The 25,477-nt window shown below is 39.8% G+C and overlaps 1 protein-coding gene across 2 annotated transcripts in view; it reads left to right on the forward strand.

Moving 5' to 3' along the window:
• PAPPA2 (pappalysin 2) overlaps positions 1 to 25,477 on the forward strand; it is a 262,642-nt gene that overhangs the window by 21,188 nt on the left and 215,977 nt on the right. For both annotated transcript variants that reach the window (XM_004688509.2, XM_012729236.1), the window contains exon 2: positions 12,735 to 13,806. In XM_004688509.2, coding sequence (XP_004688566.1) covers positions 12,735 to 13,806 — 1,072 coding nt within the window. The remainder of the gene's footprint in view (positions 1 to 12,734; positions 13,807 to 25,477) is intronic.

A 25,477-nucleotide genomic window follows, 5' to 3' on the forward strand; every position in this document is an offset into this window, starting at 1 on the left:
CAAAAGCGAGTAAATGTATCAATAATAAGTGTTCTGAACAATAAACATAGCTGCATCTTTCCTTTTTGTTTTTTTTTTTTTTCAAGGTTTATTTATTTGTGCATACAGAACTGGGGTACAGGCCAGAGGTGCAGGGGTGGTAAAAGGATTCACCAGAGACAGACTGGGGAGCAGGACAGGCAGATCATCGAAGTACACTGCTGAGGGGAGTAGCGGGCGGGTCAGGAGAGGTCTGCCCTGTCTTGTGAATCACCTCAGGGGAGGGCTGGGATGGAACTCTTGCGGAAGTGGCTTTAGCTTCTTAGTGCTGTGCTTTAACCCATTGTGCCACCAGGGAGGGCCCTTGGTAGGTTTTACCTCATGTGATGTAATCCAGTTGTGCAGGATCCAGGGGAAGCTGCAAATTGTGTGACAGTTGGAAAAGGCACCTCTAATATCATGGGAAGTCTAAACACCTGCAGATGCAGTGAAAAGAATGTGTTGTCCTTCTAGCGTTATTCTTTAGGTCAGATGCAATTGAAGATTATTACCCTTCCTCTCCCATCCCCCTAAGACAGCTAGGGAGCACAAGTAAATATATGCAAAAACATCTTTTTAAAAAAAAAAAAAAGCCTGGCAGGGAATGTGGGTTCTCTGAGTCAAGGCATGACTCAGTTTGACTTCAGGAGGAGCAGAATGGGTGCAAGGCAAGAACAAAAACCAGTTCTTTGGTCCAGTAGGAAATTCAGAGGTGTCTGAGTTAGCCTCTTAACTCAAGGAACTCTCAAATTCCTCTGTTGAATAAAGAAAACGGCTGCCATAAAGTGAGGCTCAGCAAGCTGCAACAGAAAACTTCTTTGACTAAGGTCAGTCAAATCAAGCACCATGGAGAGGTGACATTTTTTCTAGCTTTTGGGGGACATGTCATACATGGGAGGCATTTCAGATAGAGGGAGCCATATGATTTATTTAGAGGGCAAGAGACTCTGGAATGTTCATCGGAAAGTGACTTACTGACTGGAGAACAGGATTTAAATTTTTTTTTTTTATTAAAGAAAGATCAGTTAGATCGTTACATAGGTTTCAGATGTGCAACATTATAAATTACCATCTGTGTGTACTACAGCATGTTCATGCCTGAAAGTCTTGCCTCCGTGTATCACCATGCAACCGATAATTTGTACCTGCTTTACCCATTGCTCTTCTACCTTCCCTTCTGGTAACTACGATTCTGTTCTTATAGTTTAAGCGTTTGTGGTTTGTTGGTTCATTAGTTTTGTTTCTTTATTTTTTAAATCATACAGTGTTTTTCTCCATCTAACTTATTACACTGTTATTACACATGGCAGGATCTTTTTCTTGAAATGGAGGAGTCTTCTATTGTGTGTATACACCTCATCTTCTTTAACCAGGCATTTGCCAGGGGCAAATAGGTTGTTTCCAGCTCTTGGCTAATAGTGCTATTCTAGCAGCGAATAGTGCTGCTATGAAAGTGGGGTGTATATATATATAATCTTTAAATTTGTGTTTTAATGTTCTCCAGATAAATACCCATGAGTGACAATTTGTTTGAGAAATTATCATGCTATTTTCTTCTTCTTTTTAAGATTTATTTTTTTATACATACAGAACTAGGGTGCAGGCTAAAGGTGCTGGGGCAGTGAGAGGATTCACCAGACGCAGAATGGGGAGCAGAATAGGTAGATTGATGAAGTACACTGCTGAGGGGAGCAGCAGGTGGGTCAGGAGAGGTCTGCCACGCCAGGTGGATCACTTCCAGGGTGGGGATTGAACTTGCACTGAAGCAATGAACTCACACTGAAGCGGCTGTAGCTTAACCTGTTGAGCCACCAGGGATGGCCCGCCATACTGTTTTTCATAATGATTACACCCAATGGCATGCTCACCAAAAGTGTACAGTGCCCTGAGAGCAAGATCTTAACTGGGACTATGAAAAAGAATGATGTCTCAGGGCATCTCTTAGCACTGGGGCAGCCGACCTGTGAGACAGGGCAGTTTTTGGCTTTCTCATTTATTTCAACACTCTGAAATAAACATTCTGAAAGTAGTTGGCATAATATTCCTAAAACCTAGATGCTCTTCTGATTTGAGGAAGAAAAGTTTAAGAGAGGCTACTTAGCCAGGTCTATTCTTAACAGTCTTGGAAGATTCTTTTTTTCCCCGAGATTACATTGACTTTTATAACTCCTGGGGTGGTTGATACTTTCCTTTTCACTATGACACTTTGGTAACTTTAAAACATAGCTCCTTTCCTATCATGCAGTCAGGGAATTCTGTTCTGTCACACAGAAGATTCCAGAAGTGGGGAAGGGAGTTCAGGTGGAGAAAGAGGTGAGCAATAAGAATAGTTGACAGAGAAGTAGGAATAGCCTCTCTCTGGACTTCCCTTTTTTATTACTTCATCCCTCTCCTTTTTTATTACATTTTCTTCTAATGGAACTGGTCTCCTTAGTAGTAGGGAAGCCAAGAAAAAGAAGGGAGAGGGTGTAAGGGTGGAAGCCACTGGTTTGGACATGAGTTTTCAGTTGTGTGCTCTTCATGTTAGCTTTCTACCCACCTTCTCCAACCTTTGGTCATCATCCTGGCATTAGGATGGTAAGTTCTCTCTTTCCTTGGGGTCTTCTACAGTTGATTCCTGGGTGTTATGTGTCACAGAAAAGCTTGTAGGGCCATACAGAAAGTTTATCAAAAAATTTTTTTTAAAGATTTATTTATTTATGTATGTAGAACTGGGGTACAGGCCAGAGGTGCAGAGGCAGTGAGAGGCTTCACCAGAGACAGAGTGCATAGTAGGACAGGCAGATCGATGATGTACACTGCTGAGGGGAGCAGCGGGCAGGTCAGAAGAGGTCTGCCACACCACATGGACAACCTCTGGGGTCGGGGATTGAACTGGCACTGAAGCTGCTGCCTCTAGTTTGCTGTGCTGTGCTGTAACCTAATACCAGGGAGGGCCCTATCAAATGTTTGTTTTATCAAAGATTTTATCAAAAAGACAACCCAAGGACCAACCAACATGGCTGTGTTAACTCCTGGGCTAAGTCAGTCTGTTCTTGCCTCCAAACTATTTCCAGGTGTGGATATTAGTTTGTACATGATTTTGAAAAGATCCCATCATCTTCAACAAGTTGTCTTTCTTGTTGAGGACAAGCAAGCGTTAGTGCCACACTTGTCCTCTTATATTACTTTTCTTGCTCCAAAGCACTAACTTAATTTTTAGTATTTTAATGCAGTGGAAAGTACATATAGGGTGCCAGACAAACAGACCTGGCTTTGATTCCTGATTCTGACCCTTTGCTGGATATAAGACTGGAGACAACGTGTTGCATTTTGATCATCTTCAGTTTTTTGGTCTGTAAGTGAGGATAATAAAATTTAGCTCATATATTTGGGGTAGGGTTTAATAGGGATGGCGCTTGACCAGCATCTGGAGCATAGTTGACATTTAATAAAAGGTACTTTAAGTCTCTTTATTTCTTCTTGGCATAAGCAATAGATCTCCTGAGTGTGAAGAAAGAACCCAAGAAAACAAAAGAAGCTGGACTGCTCTTCTACAAGGGCCATATTTAAAAACTTTCCCATTTAACAACTGTTTGTAATGCTCTAGCTATGATGTTTGCCACTTTATTAGAATTTTTCATAATCACTCAGGGAGACTGCATCCCAGTTTGGGAAGAGGCATTTCTCCTTGAGTGTAATTGACTCTATTAATTCCAAATGCTGGCAATTAATAATAGCACTGGAGGCAAATGATTTTTTGCTGAAGTCGAAAGTGGGCATGTGAGCAAGCAGCTCTATTACATACTTGGGGTCTCTAAATATGAATTTTGACGTAGAGAGCAGAGACACAATGAGCAAGCTCCGCTCCCCCAATTTCTTTTTCTCAGAACTTAGATTAAATACAAACTAAGGTGTTTGAAAATTTAGTAACAGTGATACATAATGGAAGCCAGTTCCAAGAGGAGCTGAAAGAATCATTCTTCAAGTTTTAAGACAACAGGGCCCAAATGTTTGGCTTCAGCACCAGCACCACCACCATTTTTTTGAGCTACATCATTTGATCTGATATTTCTACCCCACAGGCTATCACAGTTCAGTTTGGTGTTGAGTGATTTCACAAATCATATTGATGATCTGTTTCCTTTTTCCCTCCCAAGAATGTGGCTTTGATGAATAAACAACAGTCATAACGTGTTTGCTTCTATCACATGTACATCCAAAGTTATAAAATCTTAATGTTGCACAAGTTCAGAGTTTCACAATGTATATTGTGTTGGCTTAGACTGTACTGGTCTTTGACTGTGTTGTCAGCCTTTGCACTGCTAGACTGAGAAGAAAGAGAATTCTCCTAAATCTGGCAATTCTGTAATTTTCCCTTTGGCTCAAAGTCTTTCTTTTTCCTGTTCAGAGGAGTGAAGGAAGGTGGGCTGGGGGGCTGGGGGCGGGGGTCCCTCCTGAGAACACATGGATAAGCTCACAGGGTGCTCTGTGATTCCAGTTGGTGGCTAAAGGATGCTGAAGAGCAGAGCTGGTGTTTTACAGATATAATGAAATAGAAATTGGTCACTGGTGTTTAGGAAGAAATCTTGAGCCCTAAGCTTAGAATGGAGGCAACATTTACCTTATCCCTTTTAAAATGTTTATTTTTTTAAGAGCATTTAGAGACTCTGTAAAAGTAATACCCTGCCCATCCTTCCTGCCCACATATCCATAGCTTCCTCCATTATTTCCATTCCTCAGCAAACAAGGTAATTTTTTTTTAAACCAAGGCTATATCTACATTGATGCATAATCACCTCTTAGGATTTATTCTTTTTATATATTCTGTGGAATTAGATGAAAGTGAAATGATATATATCCATCATTATATTATCATACAGATTATTTTTACTGTCTTAAAATTCCTCTGACTATTCATCTCTACTCCCTGCCCCACCCCTGGCAACCACTGATCATTTTATTATTTTCATAGTTTTGCCTTTCCCAGAATGTCTTATAATTGGAATCATACAATATGTAGCCTTTTAAAATTAGCTTCTTTCTGTTAGGAATGTGCATTTATGTTTCTTCCATGTCCTTTCATGGCTTGGTAGCTCATTTCTTTTCTTTTTCTTTTAGACATTTCTCTATTATTTTACTTATACTCCTTAACCACATTGTTTCTGGACTTCTTTCTTTCACAATGGTAATTCCTTTAGTAATATTGAATATACTTTTCTTTTAGAATATGTTATTTTGTCAAATATTTGTTATTAATGGGTAGTTCATTTCTTTTTAACACTGAATAACATTCCATTGACTGGATATACCACTGTTAATTTAACTATTTGCCTATGAAAGAATATCTAGATTGCTTTCAAGACTTAGCAAAATTATAAATAAAGCTGCTACAAACCTCTGTGTGTAGGTTTTTGTGTGAACAAAATTTTTAACTACTTTGAGTGAATATCAAGGAGCATGACTGCTGGATCATGTTTTTATAATATGCTGTCTCCCAAAGTGATACAATATTTTGCATTCCTACTAACAAGGAACGTTCCTGTTGCTCCACTTCTTTGTCAGCATTTGGTGTTGTCAGTGTTTTGAATTTTAGTCATTAAAAATATATGGTAAGGCCCTCCCTGGTGGCTCAGCGGGTTAAAGCACTGTACTGAGAAGCTAAAGCCTCTTCTGCATGAGTTCGATTCCTGCCTGCCCCGGAGGTGACCACATGGCGAGGCAGACCTCTCCTGACCCGCCTGCTGCTCCCCTCAGCAGTGTACTTCGTAGATCTGCCTGTTCTGCTCCCCACTCTGTCTCTGGTAAAGCCTCTCACCGCCCCTGAACCTCTGGCCTGTACCCCAGTTCTGTATGTACAAATAAATAAATCTTTAAAAAAATATATGGTAATATTCCATTGCTCTTTTAACTTGCATTTCCCTGATGACATATGAGGTTGAGCATCTTTTCATATGCTTCTTTGTCATCTGCATATATTTTTTTTCTCTCTTAAAATACATATTTTTTTAAAGTTTATTTTTACATCATTTTGCACATTTTTTTTTCATCTCCATTGTAATCCCCACGGGTTTCCCATCACCAAATGCATATATTTTTTTAATGAAGTAACTTTTATTGTCTTTGAACCATATTAAAATTAGATTTTATGGTTAAATTTCAGGCATTTTGTTCATAGTTTATATTGCCACTGTTTATAAGGCACCTTATATGTAAATATTTTCTTCCCAGCTCTGAATTCTCTCCTGTTTCTTTTGATATCGTCTTTAGCAAAAAACTGAGGTCTGTAATAACGTTGAGAAGCTCAAGTACTGTCTAAATGGGAGATACTGTACATATGAGAAGTGAAAGAAAGATATTCACCAAAAAACAAACAAGCAAAAAGAAACACTATCCATCTCAGTTTAGAAGATTCAGCAGAAATGGGCATTTTATATAAATTCAGGTCTAAGAAATCTTACTCTGAATGTTTCCAGGTGACTAGCAGGTTCTTTGATTTAGGAATGTCTAAATTTATCTTTTAGAATTCTCTAATTTTGGGTCTCTCTAATCTTCTCGGAAAGTCTGATAGTCAAGTATCCCTAATTTTATGAGCATATTTGGATGGTGGATATACTGTAGGACTCAAATTATTAACAAGACAGAGCAACACTGTATTAACTAACACTATTAACTAGTGTTAACTAACACTGGGTAACTTTAGGAAGAAATTATACCATAGTAGGGCAGTGCTTTTAATAAAAAGGAACTTTTTCTATTTTATAGCTATTTTTACTTCCAACAACCAGCATATTTCATTAGGTTAATTTAACGTTTGTCTTGTTTGTTGTGCTGAACTCTCCATGATGTCAAATAACCATTTGATAACTACAGAACTTTCCCGGAACTGAGTACTGAAGCTAGCAAGTACTATTCTTTTGTAAATAACCATTAAACCAAGTTCATGGGTGAACAAATGCATGGAATCTTTATGGTATCCATGAACTTCTATGTCAGAGTTGTCCACCTGCAATCTTTGGACATTTTCTTAAGTGTCAGTTGCTGTTGGATTTAGTGTACATGGCAAAACAAACCATCAGATGTTTCATGCTAAATTTACTCTAGTGTTCTTAGGATGTCAGGGGCATTGGAAGCAATAGGGAAGCCTCCAGGAATCTTTAATTCCAAGCTCCTTACTGTGTTATGCAAGATCTGTCTTGACCTGTTTTACTGCTGATGCCTTTAGACTTGATATATCTACTCTGTGGAAGGAACTTCTTTAATTCTTTTGCCTGGACAAATCTTACACACTCTTCAGGAGTAGATTTGGAACTGTCTTCGCAGGAAGTTCTGTCTGAACTATGGGTGAAGAGCAGGCTATTTTCATTTGCTTATGTTTTGTTTTTAAGATTTATTTATTTATGCATACAGAATGAGGGTACAGGCCAGAAGTGCAGGGGAGGTGAAAGGATTCACCAGAGACAGAGTAGGTAGTAGAACAGGCAGATTGACAAAGTACACTGCTGAGGACGGCAGTGGGTGAGATAGGAGAGGTCTGCTGAGCCATGTGGGTCACATTCCTGGCAAGGAATAAAACTCATGCTGAAGGGGCTATGGTTAGCTTCATAGTGCTCGCTTTAACCTGTTGTGCCATGAGGGAGGGTCCTATTTTCATTCACTTTTGTATTCCTTGTTTTTAGTTCTGATATTATATTGAAATCATCTCCTATGTTACTCACTCCCCCATGAGACTGTAAGTCCTTCAGGGCAGAGACCACCTTTTCTTTCTAAGCTTAGAAGAGGGTCCATGTCTCATCCAAATGGCATGTTAAGTGAATATTTGATGAACTGAATGACTAATTCCAAGTGGAATTCCTCTTACCAGTAGGAGGACAATAAAGTCAAGTGTGAGCCCTTTGTGGTTAAATCAGTGATAGCCCTTCAAGTGGTCAAGCATGATCCTCTTCCCATTGGGGAAAGATGGAGCTTAGAATTTCTAGGTTTTAGGTTCAATATTGTGGCTAAATTTTTGCCTGCACACAGGTTGAAATACAGTTAAACTGCAGGCTGTGTAATTCAGTCTCAACAAATAGTATCAGGTAGTACACATCCTCCTGATTGGAAGGCTGGCTTAAGATGCTGATGCAGGAAGGTAGAAATATTTGTTTAATGTATCCTTGGAAATCATGAAAGTAATCAAAAGGGCATATTCATGACACCATGAAAGAGACTGGAGCTGATATCAGTGATACTTGAAGGTCTGTAAGTCGCATAATACTTCAACATCACATGTTTCTCCCTTGGATGAATAGATTTTTCATGGGAGCAGGGAACATTTGTTCCCTATTTCAGTGGTCTTAAAAACAAATTTTCTTATAAATAATAAAAAGTTCCATTAATTACAGTTGTAAAAATCAATTAACCATGTTCCCTAATAGGATTATGTCTTGGCATTTATTCATAACCACCTCTTGTTTGCTTTACCTACCTCTCATTCCATTAGCTGGCTAAATTAATGAACAAATATGTAGTATGGTTATACAAAAACCTCAGGCTGGGCCCTCCCTGGTGGCTCAGTGGGTTAAAGCACAGCACTAAGAAGCTTAAGCCACTTCCGCATAAGTTTGATCTCCGCCTGCCCCAGAGGTGACCACATGGCGTGGCAGACCTCTCCTGACCTGCCCGCTGCTCCCCTCAGCAGTGTACCTTATCTATCTGCCTGTTCTGCTCCTGACTCTGTCTCTGGTGAATCCTCTCACCTTCTGCATCTCTGGCCTGTACCCCTATGTGAATAAATAAATAAAATCTTAAAAAAAAAAAACCTCAGGCAAAGCTAAGATGCCTAATTCAATGTGATTTTTATACAAATTATTTAAAAATTATAGAGACAGTTTCCACTTTCATGTCTGATTTAACTTACAATTGATAGCAATCTGTCTAATTTTATTTCACTGGTTAGAAACTACGAAGCCTCCCAGTTTCTGTCTTCTCCATTTCTACCCACTGAGCAGCAGAGAAAGGAGTGTGTTTCTTTATAAATATATAGCGTGAGCTTCTCTCATTATGTTTTCTCTAGAATTCCACACAGGAGTCTGATCCACAATGAGAGTTAAGGCACATTGATGTCTTAGTCCCTTTTGGCCACTTTAACAAATACTCCATGCACTGGGTGGCATAAGCAAAATGTGTTCTTCACAGTTCTAGACGTTGGGGAGTCCAAGATCAAGGCAGCAGCAGGTCCACTGTATTGTGAGGACCTACTTCTTCCTTTGTAGATAGCCACCTTTTTGTATCTTCACATAGTAGAGAAGCAGGGATAAAGAGGATTAGCTCTCTTCCTCTTCTTAAACAGACACTAATTCCTCCACGGAGTACCCAACATTATGATCCAGTTATCTCCCCAATGCCTTAATTACAAATATCATTATATTGGGGATTAGGATTTCAATGTATAGAATTGAGGGACAGGAGATACAAACATTCAGTTCATAGCAATTAAATCAGATAATTCTTTTTATCTATCTATCTATCTATCTATCTATCTATCTATCTATCTATCTATCTATCTATCTATCTATCTATCTATCTATTGAGCTGAATGTTCTTATGTATCTACATAGATTCATCTATCTACCTGGATAGATCAAAAGAATTATCTGATTTGATTGCTCAGAACTGTATATATATAGATAGATACCATATAAAGAATATATTATATATAACCATATTTTTATCCTATAGATAAAGTGTAAATAATAGTAACAGTGAGTTACTAAATGAAATGCAATTATCTAAGCACCTAGTGAGGTTTTCCTTAAAATGCTTGATTATCTTACTAGAGAACAAAGGGTCATTACTTTGATAATCACTGAGAAAGTAGCACGTCTATACATTTGCTAAAATTACCAACTAAAATAGATTAGATTCATGCTATTACCAACAAATCTTCTTAATATAATTACTGAATCTTAGATTAATCAAAACTAGACTTATATGATAGAAAAATTCTACCTCCTATGTAATACTTCAAGAAGTTAGAAATATTTTGGACACAACTCAATATTTTTATAGTTTGCTATGAGATCAGTAAGTAAAAACAATAACTTTTTTGATACTAAAGTAGACAGACTAAGGATAGTAAATGAAAGTGTTCACAGATGTAACTAGTAACTGCCTAGTAATTTTAATGTCAAGTTCAATAATTTGTTCAATAATTTATGCCCCCATCCAAATAATGTATACGGGTTTTTGTCATACCTGAAAGTTTCTTTGAGGCCACCTCTTTTACAAAAGACCTACATTAGTAGCTATTTTGCTTTATTTTTATTGAGTGAAAATACATTTTTATTTTAAATAAGATCTGAAGATTATTTTCTTACATTGTTCTTCATTTCGTTATGCACAGCACCTGCGAATGATCTCCATATCCCATTGTGCTCTCCCCGTCCTGTTTTGATCCCTCTCTCCTGCTGCCTGCTGTATGCCTCAGATCATGTCAGCTTGCCAGTTTTTCCTTTTTCCTGACCTTTTGTTTGGTTCCCTTATATTCCACCTATAAGTGAAACCATCTGATGTTTTTCTTTTTCCTTCTAATTTACTTCGCTTAGCATAATCCCTTCCAGCTCCATCCATGTTGCTGTAAATGGCATGAGTTTTGTTTTGATAGATTTTCACTTTTATGACAAAAGAAAAAAGTGAAAATAGCATTAATATTTGTTTGGCAGAGCTGCTTCAAGAAGCAGCAGCACCCTATGTGGTGAGAGTTGTCTTTGCCAGCTCCTTCCTGGGAACTACTTACATGGACTGTGTATTCTCATGTCATTCTTCTTTGACTCTATGTTAGTATTATTTTAGGTTTTGTGTGTTATTTGAGATGACTTGGTAGGTAATTTTTTTGTGTGTCTTGGAAACCTCAAAATATTTTCCATTATACTAATGGGAATTGCTTCTTTGATTTATGCCATTTTCACTTGCAGAACATTTCATAGGAATGCTCTACTTTTGGATAGTGTAGGAAACATGTATATGCAGCTTTATATGTACAACAAATATGAAATAGTCTTCTTCTTAAAAATCAGCAACTTATCTGTTGAGAGATTAATAACTGCATGGTCCTGGCGCATTTGTTCATAGATTAGCAGATGGATATAATTAAGGTCCAAAATACTTACCAAAATAATGAATTAGGGAAAAATTATGAAATAGGGAGTTATTATTCATCTTAATAGATTTACCTGCTTTATTGAAAAGCTACCCAATACAAAATTTTGGACAACAGTAATTCTCAGGCTTCTTATCAAGATATCTCAGAATAAAAAACAAAAAAATAAACACGAAAATCCCAGGTAACAGAATTGGAATACCACTATTGCATTGTAAATGTAACTTTATTATCATCAATGCTTAACATGAAGTCTAAGTTGTTAGAAATAGTCAGTTAGGAATGAGTTGCTTCTCTAAGTGTTTTAAGAGAGGTCTTGTTTTTTGAGTTGTAAGTTATTAGTTTATACAAGGGACAGAACAGAGCAATTTTATCATTTATGAAAATGTAGCTACTTTTAAAACACTTGCCTGTAATCAGAATGGGGGGATTCTCATGCCATATAAATCCAGACTCTTTGTGGAGAAGTACTGGTTGAGTGAATTCTATAGAACAAAGGAATAGATAATAATAGGTTGGTGGGCAATGACTTCTGGTGGGAGACTCAAGTATCTAATCCAAAAGCCAGCAGATTTCTCCAACATTTGTTAGTTAAAACATTTTCTTTGTGAATGTACTATTTCTTATGTAACTTATAATTGAAATCTGTTCCTGAGACTATACTAGAATTCTCGAGAAGATGGTGGACTTAAAATGGAAAATGGGTTTCTGAGGACTGGCTAAGGCCTCCAAATTATCTTCAGGATCCCTCTTTTATCTGTGATTGTATTACTTGTCCTTTCTGTTGCCAATTTCTCATTGATCTAGATAGCTACAAGTGTTCATTCCTTTGTATATTCAATTGTACTTAATAGTTTTATGCGATGAACAAGGTGGGAAGCTTATGTATGGTGAGAAGATTCATTTACCTGGGGAAGTTTCACTTCTGTCCTGTGCTGGTGAGAGAACAGTCATTCTTATACCGACTTGAGTAATTTTTCTAGTTAAGGCCATGTGGTGAGAGTTTTGCTTATGCTGGCTGACATCTGTTCTCTGTGGATGGATGTCCTGGCCCATGCTAGAGAGGTATTAGAAGGAATAGTGTTTTGGGAATGATGTCTGAGATGTTACACATCAACTCCTTGTTTTCCCAATGAGAATTAATATTCATTAGAGAAAGTGGCTTTTTAAGGAGATGGGAGATGACTATCTTTTATGAGTCCAACTGCCCTCATGACTTCTCAGGAAGTAGATAGGGGCTAGAACCTGGGAGGGCAGGTATGGACTCAGAGTCAGCTGGAGGAGCATTTGTGACAAATTCTAGAAGAGGGCTTTGTCACTTGCATTGGAGATCCCTTTTCCAGCTTCCATTTGGTCACCGAAAAATGCCAGAATGAGTCAAATTGAATAGTGTCTTAAATTGGATTCGTTGAGGGACAGATGTTGTGTAACAGCCTGATGTGGGGTACTGGACAGGCTTAACAGGTGGGGAATCAATTTCATTTAAAATTTTTCCCATGAAGAACCTGTATTCTTGCTATTTACATGGGTTTTCTTCTCCTTTTCTCCATCCCTTTGTACCTGGTATTTCTCCCTTCGATTCTTCCTTCTTTCCCAGGTGTGTTTGATAACTGCTCCCACACTGTCAGTGACAAGGGCTGGGCCCTGGGGATTCGCTCAGGGCAGGACACAAGAAGGCGAGATGCTCGCTTCTTTTTCTCCCTGCGCACTGACCGCATGAAGAAAGCTACCATTGTGACTAGCCACAGCCGCTACCAGCCAGGAACATGGACACACGTGGCAGCCACTTACGATGGACGGCGGATGGCCCTGTATGTGGACGGCACTCAGGTGGCTAGTAGTCCAGAGCAGTCCGGTCCCCTGAACAGCCCCTTCATGGCATCTTGCCGCTCTTTCCTCGTGGGGGGGGATAGCTCTGAGGACGGACACCATTACCGTGGACATGTGGGGACACTGGTCTTCTGGTCCACGGCCCTCCCACAAAGCCACCTCCAGTACAGTCTTCAGCATCCAAATGAAGCAGAGAAGTTGACTACCTTGATCCTAACAGCCAATTTCCAGCCCATGGAAGAACAATGGATCCCCTTTAGAGATGGGAATTACCCTCGGCTGGAGGTCCTCCAGGGCCCAGGCCCTCAGCCTGAGATTCTGTCACCCCTGAAACCTCCACTCTGTGGGCAAACAGCTTGTGACAACGTGGAACTGATCTCCCAATACAATGGACATTGGTCCCTTCGGGGCGAGAAGGTGATTCGCTACCAGGTGGTGAACATCTGTGACAATCAGGGCCTGAACCCCACGGTGAGTGAGCAGCAGATCCAGCGGCAGCATGAGGCACTCAATGAAGCTTTCAGCCGCTACAACATCAGCTGGCAGCTGAACGTCCACCATGTCCACAACTCCACCCTGCGCCATCGGGTTGTGCTTGTCAACTGTGAGCCCAGCAAGATTGGCAATGACCACTGTGATCCTGAGTGTGAGCACCCACTCACGGGCTACGATGGAGGTGACTGCCGCCTGCAAGGCCGCTGCTACTCCTGGAACCGCAGGGACGGGCTGTGCCACGCAGAGTGCAACAACATGCTCAATGACTTCGACGACGGTGACTGCTGCGACCCTGAGGTGGCTGACGTGCACAGGACCTGCTTCGACCCTGATTCTCCAAAGAGGTAAGTAAGAGCTGGGGGTGAGAATGTGCTGTTTGGAAGGGGCATTTTTAGCATTACTATATTGGGGGGGTGGCTTCTGGAAATGAAAGAGTGTTCACACAGCTCCCGAATCATCATTCATCCACCCTGTCAGACATTATCGAACTTCTGTGAAGTACTAGTTTTGTGTCAGGTAATCAGAGACACATCACTCTCTGTGGAGCAGACAACTGTGCACTTGCTGTGGTGTGCACCTGAAGACCAATGAACCAGGGGCTTGAGGCCCAGGAAAAGGGACAACTTGGTCTACCAGAGGAAGCTCAGGAGACATTTCCTGAGTACAAATAAGATTCAGATGCTTCTGGAGCAAGATAGGGTTAAATCGCACGCTTCCATTTCTATAGGTATTTTTCTTTCTGGGGATTGCCATTCAGGAATTCCACCAACTGCTGCTATTGGTGGGTTGAATCTGAAGATGTTGAACCGGTGGTGTCAATGGTGGAGTATAAGCTATACATGGAATTTCTATGCTTTGTGGGGGAGTGGTCAGCATCCCTATCTCTCCCCTCCTATACCTCATCCCTGTGTCATTCAAAGGTCAACTGCATAAATTGATAGAAACCAATCAGTACCAGCTACAGCTGAGCACTCTTAGATTCCCAGCAAAGTCATACAAAATCATACAGTTACTCCATGAGTCACTGGTGCCATTTGAGCTGCTTCATGGACATGGCATTCTCTATCTACCCATAAGTCTTCCTTGGGTGTCTGTTAAATTACATTCTCCACATAGTATCCGGGAAGATCCTTTGCAAAAGGAAAATCTAGTTCTGTGACTTGCCTTAAATTTCCCCTGCTGCCCTAAGAATAAAACCCAGATACCTCACCTACTTCCTGCCAAACTCTCCAGCTTCCTCCCCACAGCCTCTGTCCTCACCACACTACCTGTCTCCTTGACTATTCTGATCCAGGGACAGACTAAGACTCTTCTTGCCCTTTCTTCCATGAACTGTTTCATGTTGCTGGAACCCTCTTTTTCTTGACCTTCCCCAGTGAGTTTTCCCTTATAGTACCAATATTTACTTAAATGTCCTGTCCTGGAGAAGGTCTTTCCTGACGCCAATTTAAAGCAACTACTGAATAATTATTATGCACAACTTACTTTAATTCTCTGTGTAAGACAACACTTCTGATGTTTTCTTGTGCATCTTTCATTTGTTGTTTTCTTCCAGAATCTTTCAATTTCATGAGATGAGCATCCTTGTTAACCACTATTTGCTCAGTTTCTAAACAGCAGCTGCTGCTTAGCTGTTTATCTCATGTTTTTTTTTTTTTAAAGATTTATTTATTTATTCATACAGAACTGGGGTACAGGCCAGAGGCTGAGGGGCGGTGAGAGGCTTCACCAGAGACAGACTGGGGAGCAGAACAGGCAGATCGACGAAGTACACTGCTGAGGGAAGCAGCGGGCGGGTCAGGAGAGGTCTGGCTCGCCATGTGGTCTCCTCCGGGGCAGGCGGCAGAGACGGCAGGCGGGAATCGAACTCATGCGGAAGTGGCTTCAGATTCTCAGTGCTGTGCTTTAACCCGCTGCGCCACCAGGGAGGGCCTATCTCATGTTTGTTTTAATGGATGTGATGTGTCTTTGGTTCTGAGACAGAAGCCCATGATAGGAGTCTTATTTCTTGGAGGTTGCAGGGGTTGGAGAATATTATGGGAGGCTAGAAAGAGAAAGGGGGTGGTAAACTTGTTAATTTGTGTATGCATACAGGGCATCACCATTACATAATTAGTACAAATTTAAAAAAAGGCTCATACCAGCGCTAGGATGTTGTGTTGATGGGAGAATGGTAGAATTAGTCTCATTTCTCACCAGTTACCTGAATGGCAGCCTTTGTGTAAACCACAATTTGTGTTGTAACCCATGGTGTCCCTATATATGGGTACTCACTAAACACCTGTCAGTATGTTGGCTTATAGTTCAGACATATGCTGTCAAGGATTGAGAGTAAGATTTGGAATCAGAGACACATTGAATCCCAGCATGCTTGCCACTTAACTAGTTAGGTAAATTGTGCAAGTAATTTTTTGTAACTTAGGAATTCTGTCTGTAAAATGGGTCAACTGCAGCAATACTTTGTATTACCTCTAGGGCTGCTTTTTGAATCAAGTAAAACAAGGTACAGGAAAGTTGTTAATTTTGAAACTACTGTTTGTTGTTATTATTATCATTATTAGAGTTGACAGGTGGAAAACCTTTGTTTATATAATCACACATAGAGAATTTATATTATCAGAGATATTTGTATAATACAGATTCTGTTTGGGTTTGGTTTTCAGATTTTGATAACCTCAAGAAGAAGCTCAACCTCACTAACAAAAATGGTTGCCAATTTTAGAATCTCCAGAGAGAGGGAAATCTGGCTTGTTCTTATTTGTCTACTTGCTCATTACAAGAACCCAATGCCCTGACTCAGAGAGCATGTTTCAAGGTACCCAGGAATCATTCTCCTTGGAATGGTCTCTATCTATCTGAATCTGCTGTTGTGGATCTCGTCAGAATAAGTGTTATAACTTATTCTCTTCACTGCTTCACAGTTGCCATGGTAACTCATTCCTTTGTATCTGTAGGCCCAAATGTGTTTCAAACCTTTATTTGTAAGGAATTCTCTTATCTCTACATGCAGAACTCATATTGTGCAATAAGAGAAACTATTTACACTTTTTGATAATTAAAAGCAATTCAATCAAAATAATGAATAAACTGTTATAAAAAAATCAAATTACACCAAAAGAAGTAAGAAGGAATAACAGTCTCCCACCTGACTTTTTCACTCTACTCTGTAGCCCTGCTTCCATATGGACCCATTTTACCTGTCTTTTGTGGTAATTACCCACTATATCCAAACATCATATTTATATTACTTGATTCATCAATTTTAAGCATTAAGTGTTGACTTATGCTAATGGTGAAGATGAGACGATCCGTCTTATATTGTCTCTTCCCTTTCCCTCCCATCTTTCAACAATAGTTACTTTTCTATTTTTGAGTTGGGTCAGCTATATATATTTATCATATCATGTCAGTGAAATATATTTTTGTTATCACAAAACAAAGTGTCATTCTATCATTATCCTTGCTGGCATAGCTTCTTCTCCTCACCTTACCACCTCGGGTCTCTACTTCTTGTCTTTTTTTTTTTTGGTAGAAGAACTGGGGCAAAAGCCAGAGGTACAGAGATCAGAGGATCTGCCAGAGATAGAGTGGGGTAAAAACAGGCAGACCCACTGAAATACATTGCTAAGGCAGCATTAGGCAAGACACAGGTCTGCTGCACCATGTGGGTCAGCTCCCTGGCCAGGGACTGAACTCAGACCCATAGGGGTGATAGTGCTCAGACTTAACCCTTTGGCCACAAGGAGGTCCCTGGTCTTTCTTCTTTTATCCTTCTTGCCTTTCTTCTTCCCCCCCATCTTTGTTTCCATGCTTTTATTTTTTTTATAGCTTTAATTGTTTTTTTCTTATCAGCAAGTCTATAAAGTATATGTGTGTGCTTCAAATGTGCCTCTCAATTTCTGTCTTCAAGTTCATTCTGTTTTCCTTTCCTCTTCCATTTGACCAGTTACCTTTATTTCTGCTGTGCAGTTGTAATCCTGAACTTCACGGCTTTTTTGGATTGGATTCTGTTGATTTTCATGAATATATCTTAATTTACTACCTTATTTTGTTGGAAAACACCTTTAAGTAACTTTCTAAAAAGAAGATGTTTGAGGTAACTTTTCTGAAAATGCACTCCTCAGATGTTTTTGTTTTTGCCTTTACACAAAACTGATAGGTTGTCTTGGTGTAAGATTTTATGTTGAAAAACACTTTCTGTCAAAATTTTGAAAAAACGCATTAATTGCCTTAGCTTCTCTTCTGATAAAAGTGTATCTTTATGGAGATTATTTTTCCTCTTAGACTCATTAAAATCTTATTCTCAGGGATGTCATTTTAAATATTTATGATGAACTTTCATAGGGTTGGCATTTTATTTTTCTTTTGTTGAACACTCAGCGGTCCTTGTAATTTGGACACCAGTGTTCCTCGTCACTGAAAATTTTTATACTTATTTATTCGGTTTTCTCTATCCTCTTGAAATTCCCCCCATGAAATTCCCAATAATGGAGCTTCTGTACTCATTGTCATCCCTCCCCATAGATTCTATCTCTGTTATTTTGAGATTTCCTTGAGTTTATCTTCTAACTTGTCTACTAATTTTTAATTTTAGCAATCATATTTTCAAACCTCATTCTTTGAATTTCTGGACTAATTTTATTTTAAAAGGCTATGCTTTGTGAGGTTAAAAATAAAATTCACGGCCCTCCCTGGTGGCGCAGCGGGTTAAAGCACAGCACTAAGAAGCTGAAACCACTTCTGCATGAGTTCGATTCCCGCCTGCCCCGGAGGAGATCCACATGGCGTGGCAGACCTCTCCTGACCCGCCCGCTGCTCCCCTCAGCAGTGTACTTCGTCAATCTGCCTGTTCTGCTCCTGCTCTGTCTCTTGTGAAGTCTTTCACAACCCCTGAGTCTCTGGCCTGTGCCCCAATTCTGTATGCACAAATAAATAAATCTTTTAAAAAAAAAAATCTTTAAAAAAAAAAAATAAAATTCACTCTGATTTTTTCCCTCTGTGCACTCTGTCTGGTTCATCTATAGTCAAGTTTCTTTTTCCTTGCCCCATCCCTTAATTCCTGTCTGTCTTTCATGCTCTTAGATTTCTGCAAATGTCTAGTTCTTGTTATTGGATAGAACCATGCTTTTTGATCTCTACTTATGAAAAAAAGGAACAATTGCTGATGAATTTCTTCTTTCAGAGGCAGAAATGTTAAGGCAGGTTTTCCAACACCCTTATATTTATTTCATGCATTAGATTTCCCTTCCCCCCAACCTCTGCTTTTATCCCATTTGCTGAATTTTATTATTAAAAATATTGAGTGTTTTTATTTTATAACAGTTTATTTTTACATCATTTTGTACATTTTTTCCCCATCTCAATTGTAATCCCCGCGGGTTTCCCATCACCATGTCACCTGTGAGCCATCACCATAATCCCATGCACTTCCCTCCCCACCCCCCCGTTTTTGATCCCATTCTCCACTCCACCCCCGCAAAATGTAATATTGAGTGTTGTTAATAACTCCCCTCAGCAAGTGTCATATTTTGAAAACAATTACTTATCAAGTGCCTGGGATATGCCAGAAATAGTAAATAAGCAGAGGGACATATACAAAGAATGTGTAAGAATGAATACTAGCAACTTAGTGGAGGGGCTTAATAATTTTTCTCTGAGTTTCCTGGGTTTAAATCTAGCCTAGAGATACTGAAAGCAAAGCATACAGTATAGACTCTCTTTTCCATGAGTTGGATTGTTTGAATGGACTTTAGATACAAAGATCTCTGGATTTCTATGAGGGCCTGTGATTTGGTGTCGTCTGTGGTTGTCTCAGCTAAACTCCCATAAATAGCACCCCTATTGTTATAACTAAGTCGCAGCATTCAAGCTCTCAATTCCACTGTGCTATGACTATGAAGGCATCCAACTCCAACAAATGTTTTGCCAGATATTTATTGAGCAAGCAGTGTGTGCCAGGCACAGAGTCCTTCCACTTAGGAACTCACCGTTTAGTGGGGGCAAGTAACAGGGATACACCCATAAATAGATTGCTCACATGCAAGCACAATGATTAGCATATGAACTCAAATCCTATTCAGTCTTCCCCTTTTCTCCATCCCAGCAAGCAATCAAAAATTGAGCCCAAAGAAATTGCGCTCCCCATGGCTCTGGGATGAGGAGGAGAGAGACTGAAGAATTCCACATCAAACATCTGTAACCCAGATGGACCTATCAAAGGGAGAGTATTTATCAGACTTGGGACTGGTCAGGAGGAGATATGAATTATAGATATGTTACCCGGCCAGTTGAACAGAATTACCAAGTTAGAAGAACTTGGCTTAGTAGGGAAGGATACATAGGCCAGATGTCTATTTTGACTCAGTAGCTGCCCTGAGGAGGTTCTACAAGAGTGAGGGAAAGAAGGGGGTTGAGAGTCCACTGCAGTGAAATCACAAATGGTGTGACCACTTCATATGCTGTCCACTTCATATGCTGTCCCCTAGGAAGCCAAGCTAAGGGAAAATCTGTGCTTTCTTGACCTTCAATTTCTTTGTGGTCATGAAGTTTTTTCTCCCTAAAATGATGTCTTAGAGATGAAGGGTTCTTTGCTGCCAAATCTACCTTCCACTCCTTGTTCTTTCTCTCTTCTTCACATTGGAGTTGAGCTTAGTATTCACCTAAATCTGAAACAGTGGATTCTTACTTGGTTTCTCTGTGTTAGAGAAAATAATATTGTTATCGTGCAGAGAAAAACCACAGCCTAAAAATGAATGCTTGAGTGTAGTGTAGGCCAGCCATGAATCACCTAGTGTCAGGCCATGCTGTAAAGCCGACAGTGGGATGTCACACACTTGTGTTCTGAAGTCTGTGCTGACAACGGATCAGGGCTCTGTATTGTCTTAAGTTTTGCTACTGGGCAGCTAGAGAGCAGAACTGTAGTCTGTAACAACGTTAAGGCATGACCATCTCCCTTTTAAAAGATCCTCAATAGAGTAGGTTGGTGGGGTGGGTGGGGTGCAGGGGCATGGTTGAGAGTAGTAACTGCAATTGGATAGACAGTGTGTATCTGGGGACAGGCGGGTACATACATGTGACATCCAAGGGAACAGGTGGAGAAGTCAGGGCCTCATGGGCTGTGTGTTGGGGATTAGCTGTACTGTGCTTACCCAGCCAGTGTGGCTGCTGAACCAGAGACACGGTCGGGCTGGGCTTCTGCAGTGGCGGGTCTGTTAAACATCAGCCAGGCTTCATTATAGGTTTCTTTTGAAGTTGGGATTCAAAGTTCTCTGGAGCCAAAGCAAACATGCACAGGGGAAAATAAGTGTAAGGGGTAGAGGAGGGCAGAGGGAAAAAGAAATGGGGAAGAAACTTTAAAGCTGAACACCAAAAAAAAAAAAACCAAAAAAAAAAAAAAAAAAAAACCCTCCCTGCCTCTCCTTCAAATGCACAAGCAACACAGACTCTAAGGAGACAAGCCTCACCTTTCTATGCTCACGTCACTTGGTAAATAAAGAGTGATGGGGAGATGAAATGAGAGAACGTCTTACAGGTAAGAAAGCTTACCTATACATAGAAATGTCTCCAGTTTGTTTTTCTACCGGCCATTTTCCTCAGTCTCAGTAGGAAGCATATTACAGAGCAAACGAGATCCATAATTTTCCTGTTCACCTGGCTTGGTGAGCTTTCTTCCCCAGGTGAGTGTGGATAAGTTGTTTTTCTCTTTTTGTGGTTATTTCCTAGCCAAATAGACAGACTTGTGGGGGAGTCATGTGGTGTGTCTGGGTTAAAAATATTTCCTCTTAGAAACATTTTGGGAGAGACCCGAGTCTCCAACCACATTCAGTTGTTCAAAATATTTGGGCATTTTCCTAGGAGTTGGGGTGCTGGCCCTGGTACATTAGCCACATGCCAGTCTGTCTCAGATGATTTCACTTAGGGATCCCTTCCTAGAATTTAAGCTAGGAATCTGAAAGACAGCTGCACACTTAAAATGTTTTCTTTTTCTCCTCAGGAAACCTTGTTTGTATGCTCCTTTCGGGATTGGATTGAAGCTAAATCCTGTTGCTGGGTCTTCCCCTAACCCAGAAAAACAGGCGGAGCCTATAGTTAGTCTGGGCAGCAGGGTCTCTCTGAGGACTGGTTGCATCAGAACCTCACCCCCTGGAAGCAGTTGTTGACCCATTAACTTCCTGGATCCCAGTACATCTCACACTTCTCCCCAAGGGCTTTGTTTACAGCTGTGGGTCTGATCCATTCAGAGCAATATTTGCTTGCCCACTGCTTATTCTTCAAGTCTTAATTAGGAGGTCCTTCCTTCCTGGAAACATTCCTTTGTCTTCAAATAAGGAGTTAGCCATCTCATGTGTGTCACTTTTCACCCCATAGTGCCACCACTCTGTTCTGTCTCCCTGGTCTTCCACCTATATAATTATTATAACCTCATAACTGGTCTCTCCATCTTCTTCCCAATCTACTTTTTCACATGGGAGCCAGAATAGTCCTACTCGAATGTAATTCAGATCAACTTATTCCCCTGTGGATTTCTCCAGCAGCACCCCAGAGAGTTTAGACTTGTTCCTGCAGGCTTAATCTGATGCAGTACTGTGGCTTCACTTCCTACCACGCCCCCTGGCTTACTCTGTTCCCGCCATGCTGGCCTTCTCACTGCCCCTTGACTTGATAGCCACACTGCCCCACTGCAAGAACTTCCATGCGTTTTCTCTGTTAATGAGTTTTTCCTCCAGCTTTCGCATGGAGAATTTCCCTCCTCCTTCCTGGTCTTTTTTCAGAGTCACCTTTTAGGGAAGGCTACGCTGGTGATTGCATCTAAAATTTTTTGCACTCTGTGTGTGGTTACTTCCTGTTGTCTTTCTCATGGTAGAAATACCTCTTGTCATTAAGTTAGCGTGACATGCTGATACAATTGGGCTATTAATCTTTAATATTGTTTGCTTTTGTTTTGCTGAATGTCTGTCTTTTCCATTGGAATGGAAGTTTCATAGAGAAGGGTTTTTATATGTTTACATTGCTATTTTACCCTAGCACTTAGAACAGCAAAAGGAATGGACTACGAAGTGTTGAATAACTTTTGAATAAAGGAAGGCACTTCCTCTACCATGGTGGTTGACAAACTATGGCCCATGGACCAAATTTAGCCTACCACCTGTTTTTGTAAGTAAAATTTTATTGGAATACAGCCACATTCACTTGTTTACATATTGTCTATGACTACTTTCATGTGGCAGAGCTGTGTAATTATGCCAGAGACTGTGTGGCCCACAAAACCTAAAATATTTACTATTTGGTCCTTTATAGGAAAAGTTTGCCAATCCCTGCCTGAGTACATATTTTTCATACTATATTGTAATTATCTGTTGTTTGTCTCTTGCACAAGACTTTAAGCTCTTTGTTCACAGTTCTTGCAATGTAGGAAGTACTCAATTGGTATTATATGAATTAGCATTTACACACACACACACACATACACCACACACACACACACATATATGAATTAATGAATAAAACCAGTTATCAAGGGTTTGAGTAGGGCAGTGTACATTCCTCAGAACTGAAAAAAAAAAGTTATTCAGAGTCTACACTATAGTCATGTTTCCTACTGCTCATTACTGTGATTAAATTGCCATAGTCAAAAACAAATAAACTAACTAAAGGGACCCATGAAAGTGTGAGTGTGTTGCCTGATGATTAGAGGACGATTTATTATCTTATTATATGAGTAGCTGAGTTCCCAGGTGGCTCTGAAAGTATAAAACATGGAGTAAGTTTTCATGCTCAGAGAACTAGTCAAACATGACAGCTAATATGTAAGATGAATCCTTGCTTGTTGGGGAGACAGTGATTGAGAGAAACAGCAACTCCCCAGAAAGGATCACAGGGACCTCCAGTCAGATATAGCCTTTTGAAATGATATCACATGTTAGACAAGACTCTTACCAAATATTTTAGTTAGGCTTTGTGGTTAGAAGGAACAGAGGCTCAGTCAAATAACGGAAGAAAATAGATTTCTTGTACAATTACTTATGGGCTAGAAATGAAACCTAGAAGGCTGCAGGGATAGAGGCAGACTTGAACACGTTTTTTCTCAGGGCTGCAAGGTTCTCTGCATTTTGTTACTAGTTTGCTACATGACTCATAGTTCCTATCCCTTTACAGCTTTTGCTTAAAATTAAACTCAACTTGCTGTGGCTCCTGGTTTATCTCACTGAGTCTTCAGACTCACATCCCATTACTAATTGTCTCAGTCACTTGAAATATTTTGGTTCAAATTCTGGACACAGTCAATGTGAAATGACCCAACTCATCTTTACATGTCAAGCCAGAAGTCACAGATTTCTAGCCAGGCTTGAGTTCAGGCAACGATGACCCAAAGAAAAGGAGAGCAGGGAGGGCTCCAGGCTTCCAAGATAGCAATCTTTTCTCAGCTGGTGCCAACACTCTGGGTAGAGAGAGCTAGTTTTTCATTTCTACTTTTTGTGGGCGAAACTCCTGATAGACACAATTTTTAGTTCTGTTCTTTTCCTTCGACCTAGGTTTCTAGAAATGTAGCTCCACAAAATTTTACCACTAATTTTATTCCTAGAATTCCATGGTGTGGAATTTGAAACCAAATGTCAGGATAATCCAGGTAAATTGGAAAAGTTCATATCTTACCATGCTATTCTTTATGTATTATCTATCTATCTATCTATCTATCTATCTATCTATCTATCTATCTATCTATCTATCTATCTATCTATCTATCTATCATCTGTCCTCTATTTATCTTGGAAACAAAGCACTTCGCATGACTTCTCTGATTTAATGTTCACAATATCTCCAAGAAGTAAATATTTTATCTTTATTTGATATATAAGTAAACTGTGACTCAGAGGGTTCAGTAAATGCCATCATGCAGTAACATAGCAGGGGTTAAACTCTGATTTTAGAGCCTATCTAATTACACACTATTCTATATTATATGTTAAGTGTAAGTCTTATATATCTCATAAGGTACTTAGCTCATGGTTGGTACATAATAAAAAGTGCTTAATTATGTAATGATTGATTCAGGTAATATCTACTTAAAGAGACAAAGGGAAGGAAAGGGAAATCACTATGAGTTTAATACTTAGGATAGATGTTATATAAATGGTAGCATCTTTAAAACATAAAGAGGAGAAAGAGTTTATTAGACAAGTACAAAGGTACGTACCATAGTACAAACATTTTCAGGTTATTGTAAGAACTTGTTAGGAGGGGAAATTTCTTAAGGTAGAGTAACAAAGAGAAAATTGGAGAAGTTACAGTGGGAAGGTCTGAGATGTTGTGCTAAGAGATTTAAGTAGTAAATAACTAGGAAACATGGGATATATAGAGAGATGTCTATCAACACATTATACCTATGCCTACCTTTATTGCTTTTATTAGTTTTACTATGTATCTGTTAATATATATCTATTTTTTGGCTATTGCCTCTTAAGTTTTCAATAGTTCTTCTGGGATCAGTTTTATTTTTCCTGAAATACATTTTTTAACATTTGCTTTAATACATGTTTGCTAGTCTTATCCTTTCTTCATATACTTTTTTTTTATAAAGATTTATTTACTAATGCATACAGAACTGGGGTACAGGCCAGAAGTGCAGGGGCAGTGAGAGGATTCACCAAGACAGACTGAGGAGCAGAACAGGCCGACTGAGGAGGTACACTGCTGAGGGGAGCAGCAGGTGGGTCAGGAGAGGTCTGCCGCACCACGCAGTCACCTCTGGGGTAAGCAGGGATCAAACCCATGCTGAATTGGCTTTAGCTTCTTAGTTCTATTCTTTAACCTGCTGCGCCACCAGGGAGGGCCCTCTTCATATACTTTTTTAAAATATACATATATATATACACATATATAGTTTTATTTTATAACATTTTATTTTTACATCATTTTGTACATTTTTTTTTTCCATCTCAATTGTAACCCCAACGGGTTTCCCATCACCAAGTCACCCATGTGCCATCACATAATCTCGTGCACTTCCCTCCCCCC

Source organism: Condylura cristata, unplaced genomic scaffold (genome assembly GCF_000260355.1).
Source record: "Condylura cristata isolate star-nosed mole 26May11 unplaced genomic scaffold, ConCri1.0 scaffold00024, whole genome shotgun sequence".
NCBI lineage: Eukaryota > Metazoa > Chordata > Mammalia > Eulipotyphla > Talpidae > Condylura > Condylura cristata.